At 46.8% G+C, this 16,654-nt stretch overlaps 1 protein-coding gene across 6 annotated transcripts in view; it reads left to right on the top strand.

Annotated features, from left to right (window-relative positions):
* Nucleotides 1-512: 512 nt before the first annotated feature.
* The window catches only part of FSTL4 (follistatin like 4), a 417,315-nt gene continuing 401,173 nt past the window's right edge, over nt 513-16,654 (top strand). For 4 of the 6 annotated variants that reach the window (XM_078005173.1, XM_015140778.3, XM_015140780.3 and 1 more), the window contains exons 1-2: nt 7,603-7,822; nt 16,439-16,574. In XM_078005173.1, coding sequence (XP_077861299.1) covers nt 16,449-16,574 — 126 coding nt within the window. In that variant the 5' untranslated portion in view covers nt 7,603-7,822; nt 16,439-16,448. Of the gene's footprint in view, nt 618-7,602; nt 7,823-16,438; nt 16,575-16,654 lie in introns of those variants that run through there. The other 2 variants (XM_078005171.1, XM_028849721.2) reach the window with 1 other exon arrangement.

Raw genomic sequence — 16,654 nt, 5'->3', positions numbered from 1 at the left:
TGCAATTAGGAAACGGAGGGTCCTAGTTAATTAAATGTTCTCCATAACTGAAAATTACCATATGTCTCAGCACTGGGTTGGGGTTCTTGGCAAATAATGTACAAAACACATCTCCACGTGGAAAGTGGGGATGATGCCCATATTAATAGCATTTGCTTCCCATGCTGTGTACCTGAAGCCAGTCAAATAATGCATCAGGTTTTTATTTACATTTTGACTTATTTCTCATTTGATGTGTTTTCCACTTTGAGTAACAGAAAAACCCAACTCAATTGATCTAAGTAGGAAGGAAAATAAATCCTGAGGTAGGTCAGCTTTAGAATGGGTTATTTCAGCAGCTCATTAAGGACCGAGGTTCTTTTTCTTTCCCTGTTCCACCATCCTCCATGAGTCAACTCAGCCATTTGCAGGGTCACAACTTGGTGGCTGTGGGTCTAGGGGTATTTTATACTTAATGACAGTATCAAGAGGGAAAAGAAGTACCACCTCTTCCTGTGTACCTCTTTGTCTCCCCAGCTGACACTCTCTCACCTCTCCTCAGCCAGAAGTGGGCTCCCTGATCACCACTGGCAAGTTCCTGGAAAAGAGCTTCAAGATTGGCTTAGACCATGCTGAAGGTGAGAAACTTGAATGGAATTGACATTCTATATGCAGAAAAGAAGAGAGATATATTTTGAGTATCCAATCAACAACGTCTACCATAATTTCTTAGACTACATGTTTAATTTTGATTTTACATGACAAGGGTTCATGATAAGGACAATTAATTAAATATACCAATAGATTCAGAAGAGAAGGTTCTCCAGTCACCTATTTGTAGTACATAAATTCTGAGATACATGATACCTGCTATATACACACACAGTGTGGAACTGATACAGAATTGTGTAATGATTATGAGGACAGGCTCTGAGTCAAATCCTAGCTCTGCCATTTGCCAGCCAAATTGCCTTAGATAAACTGGGTAACTTCTTTGAGCTTAATTTATACAATAAGGATCTTACAGAGTTGTCATGAGGATTAGACAAAACAATACATATAAAGGGCTAGGACTGGTGTCCAAGGCATACTTAGCAATCAATAAACCTTAGGTGCTGATTGAATGGTAGTGATGATGATAATGGGTTAGACATCACTCTGCACCTCTCGACAACTGAGCATCTAGTCTTTCCTGCTTTCAACTCTTGCATCTGGTCGCTATCCTCTCTATCCAGTGTGTTCTTCATACAGCAGCCACAGACATCTGTTAAAAACATACTATAGATCCTGTCATTCTCTTGCTCTATCCCCCACCCCCATGGCTTTCCTTACACCTAACATCAGATATAGAGTCCTTACAGTGGTTCCCCCTTATTTGAGGTTTCACTTTCACTTTCCACAGGTTTAGTTACCTGCAGTCAACTGCGGTCTAAAACATTACATATAATAAGATACTTTGAGAGGAAGAGATATATATCATATTCACATGGCTTTTATTATATTGTTATGTTATGAATTATTGTTATTAATCTCTTACTGTACCTAATTTATAAATTAAACTGTATCATACGTATGTATGTATGGGAAAAACCAGTATATACAGGTGCAGTACTATCCATGATTTCAGGCATCCACTAAGTGTCTTGGAACATATCGCCGTGGATAACGAAGGGCTACTGTATTTGTCAGGACACTGTGTGATCTGGTCCTTGCCTAGCCCGCTCCTTCTTCTGCAACTCTTCACCTGGATCCCTCTGCTTAGCTACATCAGCCAGTTCTTTCTTTACACCTTCTAGGCCTTCTGTCTAAATGCCCTCCCAGCTAGATCTTCTCGTATGTCACCCCTCACCTAATCATATCTCTGCCTAAGCACCCCCGTGAAAAAACTTTGTCCTCTGCCATCTTAAAAAGTCACCACTCTTACTTCCAGTTACTTCTGTCAGTCTGGGGTCTCTAGAAAACAGAACTGGAGCTAAAGTTTATAAGCTAAAATACTTTATCAACAAGAAGGATAATCCTAGGGAAGCAGGTGCAGGGAAGGAGAAAGCTCGAATGCTGAGCAGGCCACAGCCTTGTAACAAGTGCAGCTGTGTATGTGCTGGGCCTCCAGGGTATCTTCAAAGAAGACTTGGGGCACTGCATCTCCATGGAGACCATCCAGGGAAACAAGGGGGAATTTGTTTGCTGGTTTCCTCCTGTGCCCAGTCTCCCACTGGTCAAAGTCCAGCCCTCAGGGCATTAACTGTGCTATATTGAGTGGCCTCTTCAGGAGGTCTCTGGGGAAGCCTGAGCCCCAGGTCTTGAGTCTGACAAATGCATAGGCATGGAGGCCAGTTTCTCACTGTCATTTGGTGCCTCAGGCAGGACTATTTTATTTATTTATTTATTTTTTTGAGATGGAATCTCACTCTGTCGCCCAGGCTGGAGTGCAGTGGTACGACATGGCTCACTGCAACCTCTGCCTCCCGGGTTCAAGTGATTTTTCTGCCTCAGCCTCCCAAGTAGCTGAGACTACAGGCTGGTGCCACCACGCCCAGCTATTTTTTGTATTTTTAGTAGAGACGGAGTTTCACCATGTTGGCCAGGATGGTCTCGACCTCTTGACCTTGTGATCCGCCCGCCTAGGCCTCCTACAGTGCTGGGATTACAGCCTTGAGTCACCGTGCCCAGCCAGACAGGACTTCTTGATCTGAAGTAGTGGCAGTAACAGCAGAGGGGAACTAGCTCTAAGACTGTGGAGATGGCATGGAACAGTTAATAGGGTCACTCTTGCTAGGAAGCAAGGCAAATAAGGGTCCAAAGCCCTGGTCCAGGTTAGGGTCAAAGAGGTCAGAATGGCTGCTTAGATCTAGGGTGTCCTATCAACTAAGTCCAGTACCATCTTATACCCCTGAAGGTTGGATAGTTGTCTTCATAGCCCTTGAAGTGACCCACCATAACACTGCATATTCATTTGAATAGAATGCTTATTTAGAAGAATGGAAGCTTCAGCCGGCCAGGTAGCTAATGCCTGTAATCCCAGCTCTTTGGGAGGCCGAGGCGGGGTAGATTGCTTGAGCCCAGGAGTTCAAGACCAGCCTGAGCAACATAGGGAGACCCCGTCTCTACAAAAAATACAAAAATTAGCTGGGTGTGGTGGTGCATGCCTGTAGTCCCAGCTATTGGGAGGCTAAGGTGGGAGGATCACCTGAGCCCAGGGAGGCTGAGGCTGCAGGGAGCCGTGATCCCACCACTGGACTCTAGCCTGGGTGAGAGAGTAAGACCCTGTCTCAGAAAAGAAGAGAAAAAAAAAAAAAGAATGGAAGCTCCCTAAGGTAGCAGTTCACCTTTAAAATCAGATAGATAGATAGATAGATAGATAGATAGATAGATAGATAGATAGATACATACATACATACATACATACATACATACATACATACATAGACAGATTTAGATTTTCACGTTATTTACGATTCTATACTGGTGAGTTGGCAAACAGGGTCGTGATAAAAATTTATGTTGTCCCTTTTGAAGAAAGGAAATTGGCCCCTCTCTTCACTCTCCTCTTAGTATGTTCCCTCTTTCATCCCTTTTGCCTATGCTCAGTAGGGTATACTACTTCATGGCTGTAGGCCTGGACATCTCATCCCCAATTGTCCCTTGTAAACAATACATTCTTGAAAGTAGCAGACTTCAGTTTCCTCCTGTTATCAGTACCTTTCTTGGTCCCCTTCTGCCATCAGTCCAGCCCCTGGGAGTTTGATGGGAATTGGCCTTGGTAATAATGCCATGGTGAGGGTTTTATGTTCATCTCCCTCCATTTGTACCATTCACAATTCCCTTTCCATCACTGCATCTTCTCATTTATCCCAACTTCTTCATTAAAATTCCTACTCTATACCACTTCTCCTTTGTCTTGAAAAATTTCCCCAATCACAGTTGTCCCTTGAATGAATACCTTATCTCCATGCTAGCTACTTTTCTCCCTGAATCAAAGTTAAAAACAACTATGTCTGTGTGGTCTTAGGTCTAGGATCTTGAACTTACTGCCAACATTCCCTTAATTTCTAGATGATTAATGAATTATCATCTTAAAATAAGCATTAATATTAGAGGAAAACTTCAACATCATAGCTCTGTTTAGATCAGAATAACTGAACTTCTATAAATACTGGCAAAATAAAGGCAAAGACCTTTAGAATTGAAAATGGTCTTAGACGTTTCATTTAGTATGACTGCCTCCCACCTACCCATCCCCAATTCCCAGCTGAAAGAAGAGAAAACAAGATCTGGGAAAGGTGTGACTCTCCCAGGCTCACTGAGCCGTAGAGGCTGAGGCAGGAGAGAGACCCCATCCTTGTGCCTCCCATCCAGGGCTCTCCTAAGCACATGGCTGGCTCTTCAGTAAACTGCATGGTTTGGTTTGAAGACAAAAACATTTTTTGAACAGGCAGCAGAATGTTATATTATGCAAGACAAGGAAGACTGTTTCCTGCCTTTTCCCACCTTCTCACATGACTTCCCGGCCTGGCTTCTAATGGGTATTTCTAGGCACTGTTTGACCAGCCTAGTGGTGACTCCCAAGGGTAAGCTGACCCACAGTTAGTGATGCAGATACTTTTGGTTGCATCTGGAGAAAGTGCCTTGCTTCCTCCTGATCCCCATGGCTGTGTGTCATCTCTGAGTATACTGATATGCAGGTATAATCTGAAATGACCAAAAGAGACACACATCATTTGGCAGTAGTTTTTTTTTTTTTTTTTTTTTTTTTTTTTTATCATATTGTTGTGTTTTTGGTAAGGATTAGAAATAGAAAAATGATTTTACACTCCAGCCTGGGCGACAGAGTGAGACTCCGTCTCAAAAAAGAAAAAAAAAAGAAAAAAGATTTTAAACTGGCAAAGTAAAAAATATTTGGGTTGCTTAAACTTTTTGATCTTGTAAAAGTATATTAATAACATTTTTATATGTGTCTCTGGCTGAACCACTCACCAATAACTTAGAGTGGGGCTGGGGGCAGCAATTGGAATTTATGTTTCCTTTTAGCTCCCCTATTCCAAACTTATTGAATTACATGAAATTCAAAACTTAACCATTTTTTCCCCCAAGAATCCTAGTTGGCTACTGAGAATCAGTATGCTTGCAAGTTCCGAAACTGGGTTTCAGGCAAATTTTGAAATTCTCTGTGTGAAATCTAGCCTATTTTCCAATTTGGGGTGTACTATTAAACAAAATATTACACTGAGAGGTAAAAGCACAGAGCAATTCAAAGAGGTGTCAAGGTTACTGGCATCTGATGCTGCTTCCCTGGAGCCTTGTTTTATTTTGTCATTCACACTTCACCTTTCTCATTCCAAGGTGACTTTTAATTTCACTCTTATTTTATGCACAGTAGTCAAACAGCTCACTTCGGATGTTAACATTCTCTCTAAGGAATATTCCATACATCTGGTTTGCAGCAACTACTTTCTTCTACTTCTTTGGGAAGCGTGTAGAAGTTCAGTGCCTGTTCACTGCATTAAACAGAGCTATTTCTGATCTTGGTCAATCTATAGACCCTGATTTACATATGACCTTGAGTTATTAAAAAACAAAAAATACACAAAGTCCTGCTTTGATTATGTAATAAGGCCACTAGGCTGACTCAGGGACTTTGTGATCAGAGCTGAGAACAGAAATCTGCTTTTCCTAATACCTCATGTCTGAGAGGAGAGCTGAATCCGGCCTCTAAGCCATGGGGTACCTTCCTGACCACAGAGGGAGGCACAGCACATTTCCAAACTTCCCTGTTTCCTTTTTTTTTTTTTTTTTTTTTTTTGAGATGGAGTCTTGCTCTGTCACCCAGGCTGGAGTGCAGTGGCGTGATCTTGGCTCACTGCAACCTCCACCTCCTGGGTTCATGCCATTCTCCTGCCTCAGCCTCCAAGTAGCTGGGACTACAGGCGCCCACCACCACACCCAGCTAATTTTATTTTATTTTATTTTTTTATTTTTTTGTATTTTTAGTAGAGACGGGGTTTCACCGTGTTAGCCAGGAGGATGGTCTCGATCTCCTGACCTCGTGATCCACCCGCCTCGGCCTCCCAAAGTGTTGGGATTACAGGTGTGAGCCACCGCGCCCGGCCTCCCTGCTTCCTTTTATACTCATTTTATCTTTTCTGTTTCCCAAGATGAAAAGTGCCATCCCTTCCCCAGTCCTGCCATGGAGAATCTGGCCCCTAGCCAGCCTCAGAAGTTCAGTCATGGTGGCCTTGGCAAAGATTCATAGTCAAATCCGAGAGAGCATCACGCTGGCTAGGGCCCAGGGTCACTGAGGATGGAGTAGCCTTTATCATTCTGAGTAAAAATCATGGTATCCACATGGGAAGTCAACCAGGTTTTGTCCAATCCCTCATTTTACAAGTGGGGAAACTGATACCTACAGCAGAGATACGATTGGCTCTGCATTACATAGCTGGGCCGTGATAGAGGGAGAACTGGACCTCAGACCAAAACTGTGTGATGTTGGGAACACGCTGGCCTATTCACTGCTGTATCTCTAGCAATTATTAAGAGCACAGTGCCTGCTGCATAGGAGGGGTTCAGCAGCAGGACAATCTGGTAGGAAAAAACAAATGTAATATCTCTTTCTTCATGTTAGCCTTCCATTATTCTTCCCCTTTTCCTTACATTTAACTAACTTCATCCTCAGAAAAATCCCCTCTGTCACCTCCCCCAGGCCAGGAGAGATCACAGAGGCATGGACAGGACACTGTTCACCTAAGCCAGGAAGGCCCCTGGTGCCCACGCAGCCAGAGCAGGAGGCAGGGCCTCAGAAAGGCTCCTGGCCATCAGCCTGGCCTGGGTAGGGGCTTCCGCCTAAGTTTCCTGCCAGACTGAGGCTATGGTATGACCATTTATGGGGCCCTAGTTGTTACAAAGGTGTTTCTAGCTCATTCGGGAATCAAGACTGATTTCAAAAGCTGCTGATGTTAAAGAGGGACCCAGAAAAGTTTGGGAGCCCCAGGCTTGGGGATGGGATCAGTAGGGGGAAATGTCTTGTTAGGGAGAAGGGACCCTCTGGGTCCAGCTAGGTCAGGTAGGCAAATGTCACTTGGGATTGCCCCTGTATGCCCAGAACGTCTTAAGATTCTGTAGTTGGAAGAGGGAAGATTCAGGAAAGAGGAAGAAAACCTTTGCTGTTTCACAGGTTGTTGGGTCTCAACGGTGGGGGGTTTCACCCACTTTGTCCCCAGGGACAGCTCTCCTGCTGTGGTGTACCGGCCCACCTGGACTCCACGAGCAATGGCCGCAGATTCAGAGACCCCCCCCCCCACTCCCCGTGCGCCTGGAGAGCACAGCCTTGGGGAACCTTGCCCGGAAAGGAGCCTGGAGGCGGGTAGAGGTGAAGAGGGGCTGTCACTTGCGGAGCTCCACGCTAGCCAGAGGCAGGAGCGCTACGCAGGCCCTCCTCCCGCCGGGCCCTAGATGGCCCCAGCACTCCCGAGTCATCGCGCCCCGCGTGCGCGCCCGCCTGCTCCGCGCACCTGCCGTGGCCGCCGCGCGGGTCTGACCGGCTGGCGGGCGGGCGGCGCGCACAGGTGGCGGCGATTGGGCAGGCGGGGCCCGGAGGGTGACGTCACGGGCTCCGGTCCCGGCGGCAGAAATAGGGCAGCCGCGGCGGCCGTGGCACAGCAGCGGGCAGCGGCGGCTCAGGGAGCTGGAGCCTCAACAGCCTCCAGCGAGCCCGGGACCCGCTGACCGCCCGAGAAACCAGCCGAAGGACGCGGGGCCAGGTTGCCGCCGCCGCCGCCACGGGGCGCTCCCTCCCTCCCGCCCGAGTCCGGCCACCTGGTCTTCCCCTCGGCCCCGGCCGTCTCAGGTACGCGGGCGCAGCTCCGGAGCGGGCGCGGGGAGGATGCCATTCCGCTGGCGCTGCCACCAGCCGGTCCCGCTGCGCCCCACTGGGGTCCCGGCGCCCGCGGCCCCGCATCTTGCTGCAGGGCCCGGCGCGGGCGCTTGTTTGTCCTTACTGCCCGCACCGGGAGAGCCAAGTTTGCCCGCGGGGAAGGGTCCACCGGGCCAGGGCTCGTTAGGGCTACCCCGGCCGAGGCCAGGACTCGAGGTAGAGGCTGGGACGCCGAGGCTTGTGGCCGGGGTCTGCGGTGGGGACCGGAGTGACCCGGTTGGCACGCGGGGCGCCCCGCAGAAGCGCTCGGGCCGAGCCCGTAGCTCGCGCCCGGCTCCGAAACCCTGCAGGCGCCGTTCTTGGGCTCAGGACCCCAGGCGGCCCCGGCGGAGCCAGGCGAGCGCGGCCCCTCGGCCCGGACCCGGTGCCCTTGGCTCTGGGCTTGGGCGCAGGGCAGGCATTCTCAGCACCTCCTCCCCGCGGCTTTGCGGGGAAACTTGAGTCTCCTCGCTGCAGCCCAAAGGGCCCGCTGTGCCTCGCCTGGCCCCGGATACTCCGGGGTCTGCCGAGTGTGAGGCTGGGGAAGAGGGAATCTGTGCACGACCCGACTCCAGGCAGCCTGCGGCGCTGCTTGTGCGCAGCCGGCCGCGGTCCAGAGCTAGCGGCCCGGGATACTCGCTTGAGGGTGTCTAGGGAGCAGTGTGTTGGGGGCGTTCAGCGTTCGGGCTGGGGGCTTGGTCCTAAGAGAGCTTGCACTGTGGATGATCTTCGCCCTCTTTGCGCCCGCAAAGCAAAGACGAGTTCTGAGTTTCGGAAGGGACCTGGACGAGGCAGGCATAGCACTCTGCTTTGGACGCGTGTCGCCTCGAGTTTGGGGACTAGCGCGGCGCTAGTCTTTGGGGCTCCCTGCAGACGACAAAGCGGCGCCAAACCGAGGCCTGCCACCTGAGGACTTTGTGCCCGCAACTCTTGCGGGAGCGGAAAGCCGCTGAGGCAGTGGGGTTTCTCGGTTTCCGGAGCGCGGCGAGCCTCCCGGCTGCGCGGCAAGTGCATTAGGAGTGCGCAGGTCAGCGGGGGCGTGCCCGGCGAGGTAGGTGTCGCGGCCCGAGAGCGGGTGCCGGGGCGCTGTCCAGCAGCCCCTGCTCGCGGCCGCGGGCCGCCGACACTGATGAATGGCGCGTCTACAGCCCGCCGGTCCCCTCTAGGTGTCGCTTCCGCCGAGCTTTCCGCCAGTGAAAAATAGCGCCGGCAGCTTGGTCTGTTCCCTTCATAAATTTGTTGCAAGCCTGTGCACCAGGAATTGTACTAGATGGGGCCCCCGAGATACAAACATCCGTCCAGGTTCTCTGGGCCAAACGTAAACAGAATTTCAATAGGTGGTGAAGTAACTGCCAGCCAAAATGTTCACCGGGAATGGGCCTGTGTCACAATCTGTGAGGGGAAAAGACAGATCAGGGAGCGACTAGGACTCTTCTTGAAAGTCCGAAGTTATTTTCCTACTGCCAAATTTAGGGGAAACCAAGGTTTTTTTTTTTTTTATAGTGTCTTCTTAATCCTGGGGGCCAGGTGCCAGTTTCTGTGGCTGCCCCTCTGGACCCCAGGATAGGCTCTGGGTCTGGGCAGTGGTCTTGTGGGGGGTCTACCTTGGAAGGGAATGGTCAGAGGCGTGAGTGATGTGGCTTCTGAGTCTCCAGAGCCGCAGCAACTCTCAGGCAGGAGCTCAAGCCGGACACATGAGCAGATGCCCTGCAGGGCACGTGTCTGCTTCCCATCTTAGCGTTGTGAAAGGAGACACTGGGCACTGCAGCGTCACTAGACCGTTTCTGCCATACTCTGCTGAATGTTCGCTTTTTCCTTCCCATCCTGGGGAAAAAAGGCACCACCCTCTCCCAAGACTTCAGACTGAACCAAAGTTCACACAAGAAAATAGTCCACTTTGATGTAATGTATTACAATTGCTCGTTGGAGTTGTCCTAGTGCTTTTTTCTCTCTTAGAATTTTATGATCATCCTCAATTTTTGTTGATTCCAGGAAAGCTCTTTTTCTTCTGGAAAAGGGCCAGCTTGTTTTTCTGGGTATTAGGAGAACTTTTATCCTTTGGGCTGTGCCCTGGAGGTGGGTGAGGGAAGAGGAGGTTGGATTTTTCCACCATGACCAGTCAGTCACTGAGGACGTTTTTCCCTTTTACTAAGGGTTGTAGGATTTTTTAAACGTGAACTTCACGTTATGATCTTTTGTTTGATTTAACACTATATTCAGAGACTGGCATTAAATAGTCATTATTTAATAAAACTATCTTAATTCCTAAGCCTTGTTTGAGTGTTTCTCTGCAAACTCAACCTTCTTGAGTTGCTTATGTGTGGTCAGTCATGTGCTTCCTAGCTTAATGCAATTAGATATTTCAAGAGCACATCTTGCTTTACATTTTCTGTCTCAATGCATAACATAAGGCATGGAACTTCAAATAAAATAGAACTGCAGTCAAGAGAATGTGGTACTTAAGAGGTATAACCTGAAGGTTGGAAGGATAAAGGTTATTGGAAGTCACATGTGTGCCTGTGTTAAACTTCATAGTAAATAGGAATATCATAGATTTATACATGGCACGTAGAATAATTTAGGCATCTAATTTATCAAGTGTTGGGAAAGAATTAACTAATGATATAGAGTAGATAATTAATAGGAAATGCAATTTAACTTCATTATGGCTTGCTGCAAGGTTAGCTTGCTCTATTTCCATGCCTAATTTCCCTGGGTTGGTATTTTAGGGACTGTCTTAGGAAATCTGTATTGCTTTCTTTTTTTCTAAAACACTCACAAATCAGAACTAGGGTCCTAAGCCTTTGAGAGGTTCCCATACAGCCTTACAGGTTTCAGGTTGAGGTTGATGTGGCTTTTTTTTTTTCCTTTTAAATTTGAGCAGACATGCAGAAGAGAATTCCAGGGTTTTGGTGCTCCCAGTTGATTTTTATATGTCGATTGCCAACATGCCATGAATAAAATGCTACCTACAGTGTGTGTGTAGGGCAGATACTTTTTCATCTGGAAAGGCTGAGAATGTAGATGCTTCAGGGTCACAAATCTGACTGTTCTCTTCAAGGCTGGGTGGCATTGCTTGGTTCTGCCAACTCATCTTTGTAATTTCTGGTCCTGTTGGTTACAAAGAGAAGCCATTTCTATATGGCTAATCCTTAATGGCTAGTCTGGTAAAGTTACCAAGTTCTGGGAGAGAGGCAGAGAGAGAATGGATGAACAATGCCACCGAAACTCTGAGGGTCAGAATTCCCACTCTTCCCAAGACGGCTGGTTCCTGGAATAGAAAGAGAAGTTTGTATTAAACCCATTGCCAGTTTAATGGAATTGCTTCTCTCTGGCCTGTGAACTTGGTCAATAAAGACAGCTTACATTCCTGTGTGTGTTTTCTGGGTGGGGCAGATTTTGGTATTTTCATATGAATACCTATTTCTCCCTAACAATTTGCATTCCTATGTCATGCTTTTCTTTAAAAAACAAGTCAGTATTTGGAATGTTACATCATACTAACCTGTAGTACCTCTGTAATTCTAAATACAGATAAATAATAACACACATATTAGCTTATTTTAGAACACCTGAAAATCCTGTGGTTTTCACAGGGAGGCAGACGATCTAGTGGAGGTCCTTCAGCGTTAAGAAAAGCAAAATCTGCCTATCTAAACAGAGAATGCAAACTTCCATTCTAGATGTAAGTGTGCGATAATATAAGGAACCAAACAGTTGCCCTGGGGGCAGGATGCCTGGGTTCCAGTCTAGGCCTGGCCACTGATTTGTCGTCGAACCCCGGTGGATTCGTCCACCTTCTGGTGTTCTGGTGTCCTATCTATGCGGCAGCCAGGTTAGCACCAGATTCTCCTGACTGGGGGAATGTCTGTTGAAGCTCAGGTAGGAAACCACAGGGGAAGCAATAAAACACCTCCCTTCCAAACAAGATGGCTTAAGTATCAAGTCAGTGTACTTTATGACTTGTTTGGAACAAAAGGTAGTCTCAGCTCTTTATATATGGACAATCCTAGGTAGATTTATAATTAATACTTAGGACTTAGCAAGGATTGAATTAAACTTATTAATCTAAATTGATCTCAAAAGGAGCTCTAGGTTAAAAAGGGAGATTTGTGACCTTATGGATGGCACCTTCCCAATTCTATAATGGTGAGATTCTTGCATTTGCCTCTATCTGAAGGCCAGCAGGGCAATTTGAATTGAGGAGTAATTAATTTGTTAACAGAGCTACTTCTCCAAAGTGACTAGCCTTATGATGCCGGCGCTTTCCGTGAGCTGAGGGGCATCTGCCTGGGATTCTGTGCATCTTTTCATGGTTCCCCTCCCTCCCTCCCTTCCTTCCTTCTACCATATGTTTTTCTTAGCCCATAAATAGAGCAGCAGTGAGGACTGAGGAGAGTCTGCCCAGGGGCCCCCATCCCAGGGTAAAGTGTGGGAATTAAGGGTGAGCAGCTTGGCTGTTTCCTCTTGGTCGGAGCCATGAGGAGGAGAGCAGCTCTTGGCAGCTTTCAGAGGAAAGGAGAGTCTCAGGGCCAGGGCCTCCTAATTTACTGTCTCTAGATTTTCCCCATTATACTAAAAACAACTGTTTATCAAAACAAAACAGGCAGGACAAAACAAAACAAAAAAGACAGGCGGCAGCAGTTGAGAGTTAAGAGAAGAGATGTCGTGGGTCTGCATGCCTGACTTGGAATCTCAGTTTTGCCACTTGTTTGCCACATGGCCTTGGCAGAGTCCTTAACCTCTCTGTGACCCCATCTCCTCTGTCATCTGATTAAGGGATAATCATTGCCCCCATCATGGAGTAGAAAAAGGAGGGTTATGAGTTAATACCTGTGAAGTGTTTAGAACAGTACCTGACACATCGTAATTGCTATATAAGTGTTATCCAAATAGATAGTCTCTATTTGATTATTAGACAGATAATCAAAATTGATTTAGACCCAATATTAATTCTTTTTTATGAACTGAACTGTCATAAAACTTGAGCTGTAAATTTCCAGGCTGTTGTTGCTGTAGATGTAATGGATTGTCAATCACTGTAAGTATAAAATGACATCTAAAACACATCCACAGTGCAAATGAAATCACAGCTAGTGGTAGGCAGACCGAGCTAAACTTTACAAACAAGCTGCCCGGGAGTATTTCAGTAGTTGGCCTGGTTCACGTGTTTCCCTGTTTCCAATTAAATTCTTACAGGAAATATAAACACAAACCAGATAAAACTAGTGGCAACTCCAGGCCAAGCTCCAGGCTTGGATCTTGGGCTTCCTGAAACCCAACCCAGAAACCAGCAGTCTTGGTGCATCCTCTTATGAACTGATTTGGTGCTTGCCAAAATCACAGTTGAAATGAATAGATTGTATTTTAATGCTACCCATTAGTACCAAAACATAAAACATAATTGATCTTAGATTACAAAGCAGATCAAAAGTTAAATACCGGATTTTATGGCTTGTATATATCATACCTCCAGGAGTTGACATCTGTACATTAACTAGCATAGATTTGGATTATCTTGCTGTTTTTAGTTTATGTGAGCTAGGAGGCATGGAAAGGGAGAAAAGTAGACCTTACTCTGTGTGTTTACTCTGTGAGCAATGTTTGATAGTAGGTAAGTAGGAAAAAATTAATCAGAGTAAGAAGCAATGTCTTTCTAGTTCTAGCTTAAATTCCTATGGCTGGTTTTTGAAAATTCGAAAAATCCACTAACTGTTTTCTGCAGTCTCTGGAAAGTGACTCTGTGATCAGAAGAGGATCACTTATGGAGAATAGAGAATTACCTTGTTTATTTTTAGAAAAATGGGTTGCAGCCGGGCGTGGTGGCTCATGCCTATAATCCCAGTACTTTGAGAGGCCGAGGCAGGTGGATCACCTGAGGTTGGGAGTTTGAGACCAGCCTGACCAACATGCAGAAACCCCATCTCTACTAAAAATACAAAATTAACTGGGCGTGGTGGCACATGCCTCTAATCCCATCTACTCGGGAGGCTGAGGCAGGAGAATCACTTGAACCCAGGAGGCGGAGGTTGCAGTGAGCCGAGATTGCGCCACTGCACTCCAGCCCAGGCTACAAGAGTGAAACTCTGTCTCAAGAAAACAAGAAAAACAGGTTGCAGTAAGGAGAAGACATTTTTATTCTCTCTTAGTCCTGAACATGATTTATTTTTTTTTCCTGCTCTTCCTCCCTGTAAGATTTCACACATCTTAGGGAGACCGCTGGATCAAGAGTGCAGAAGCCATTGGGGGGCGGCGGAGGGGGTGCCGTGACTGTCGCAGTCCTCACAGTCGTCTCCCGGGTGGCAGCTGAAGCAGCACTATTCCACTCAACTCTGCCTTCTTCAGAGTGTGGGGCAGGTGCTGATGGTGAGACTGTGACCTTCAGATTGTATTTACTGGCCACCCAGACTCTTTCCCCAGTAGCTCAGCTTTGTCAACAGATGTCAAAGATGAGTGACCGAAGAAACAGATATAGGAGTGGGAGCTTATGGAAGCTTTTTAAAACAAGCAGACACCTTCTGTCTTTTTTTTTTTTTTTTTAGGCGGAGTCTCGCTCTTCACCCAGGCTGGAGTGCAGTGGTGCGATCTCGGCTCACTGCAAGCTCTCCGCCTCCTGGGTTCATACCATTCTCCTGCCTCAGCCTCCCGAGTAGCTGGGACTACAGGTGCCCGCCACCATGCCTAGCTCATTTTTTTGTATTTTTAGTAGAGACAGGATTTCACCATGTTAGCCAGGATGGTCTTGATCTCCTGACCTCATGATCTGCCTGCCTCAGCCTCCTAAAGTGCTGGGATTACAGGCGTGAGCCACCACGCCCGGCCACCTTCTCTTAAAAGATAGTCATACCTTATAACCTTGCCTTTTCATGGGCCAGTGCTAGAGTCCCACAATTTTGAGTCTGACTTTTCCTCCATGTGGACATTTCTGTCTCAAGCTGGAGACATAAAGCAAATGTGGAGAGGCAGCTCTATTTGGATGTGGACGGCAGCCAAACGAAACCTGGAATGTGGCAGGAGTGTAATTGTTTGGCAGCCCTGGCCTCAGCACTAGTGACTGTGTGACAACTTCCACCCCGCATTGTCCAAAGTAGGGATGCTCCGAAGCTGTTGCCTATGGCAGTGAGCAGGGGTGGACTGCCAGGTCCCTCAAACACCCAGTTCTTTCTGACTTGGATGTCTGCTCTGGACCAGCCCTAGGCCAGTTCATGCTGGGTGCTGGCCTCCAAGGAGCTCCGGTGTCTTTAACTTACCAGCCTAGATCAGGATGCAGTGTGAACCATATGTGATTAAGCACTAAATTGTTTGGTACGAGCAGAAATCAATAACCCCTAAAGTTTCCTTGAGTAAGAGTTCTAAGTACTGCATAATGAGCTGTATCTGGTTATGTTTCATAATCAGAATACTGAAATTATGGTTGGACTGTGTTCACAGTAGAAAACTTTTTCCAAAAAAGTACAGCTTATTGGACAAGTAAGATAGTCTGGTCCTCATTCCTTAGCACAATGCTTAGCACATGATTTGGACTTGAATATTTGTTGTAGCTGATCCTTAGTTTTTTCATCCATGTAATTATTTGATTACCTTGAATTGCTCACTTCTTGTCTTTTAGGACTGTTTACAATAATGTTATCTAGTGAGCCTCAGGAAACACCTTAAAGGCTATTGAAAGTCTGTTATCATTTGATGCTTGGATTCTGCTACAAAATGGTTGGTCTTGAAACTAAGATATTAGACCTTATGATGCCATTTTGAAGCTGTCTTATAAACTGAGGTGTCGGCTGCAAATGAGGTGCCAGAGATGTAACAATTCTTAATCATCGTTTCGTTTTTTTGAGACAGAGTCTCACTCTGTCACCCAGGCTAAAGTGCAGAGGTGTGATCTTGGCTCACTGTAACCTCTGCCTCCCAAATTCAAGCGATTCTCCTGCCGCAGCCTCCTGAGTAGCTGGGATTACAGGCACCCGCTACCGTGCCTGACTAATTTTTGTATTTTTAGTAGAGACCAGGTTTCACCATGTTGGCCAGGTTGGTCTCAAACTCCTGACCTCAAGTGATCCATCTGCCTTGGCCTCCCAAAGTGCTGGGATTACAGGTGTGATCCCCTGTGCCCAGCCATAATCATAATTTCTCGAGCACTACTTGTGTGCCCAGCCCCAAATGCTTTCTGAGGAAACTAAGGCATGGCTATATGGCAACCTAATAGAGGTGACCCAGCTGCCTCACCCTGGTTTGTTCTTGTAGATGTAATGGTAGGTGGCATTTCAAATGGGTTTCTATGTAACGGATAGCATTTATAGAGTTCTTACTATATGCCTGACACTAACTCCTTCAATCCTCACAAAAGCCTTTTGAGGTACGTATTATTGCCATTTTAGAAATAAGTAAACTAAGGCTCAGAAGTAATATAACTTCTCTGAGGTAGAACAGAAGTTTGGTGCCAGGATTTAAACCCAGGTTTATCTGATTCTGGTGAACACACACTAACTCACTGTGACTTACTATATCTGTCTCACAATGTTTTATTCTCAGCATTTGTCATTTCTTCAACAGACTCAACAAAATGAAACCAGGAGGCTTTTGGCTGCATCTCACACTGCTCGGAGCCTCCCTGCCGGCCGCGCTGGGATGGACGGACCCAGGAACCAGCAGAGGCCCGGATGTGGGTGTGGGGGAGTCACAGGCAGAGGTATAGTCAAATCCCCGCTGGCATAACGTTTCAAACTGATTGCTCTCCGATGTTACAGTATCTGATTTCCTCTCCACCTT

The sequence above is a fragment of the Macaca mulatta genome, chromosome 6 (genome assembly GCF_049350105.2).
Source record: "Macaca mulatta isolate MMU2019108-1 chromosome 6, T2T-MMU8v2.0, whole genome shotgun sequence".
In the NCBI taxonomy this organism is placed as follows: domain Eukaryota; kingdom Metazoa; phylum Chordata; class Mammalia; order Primates; family Cercopithecidae; genus Macaca; species Macaca mulatta.
The sequence above is the reverse complement of the archived record's forward strand: the minus strand, read 5'-3'. Positions and strand labels throughout refer to the sequence as shown.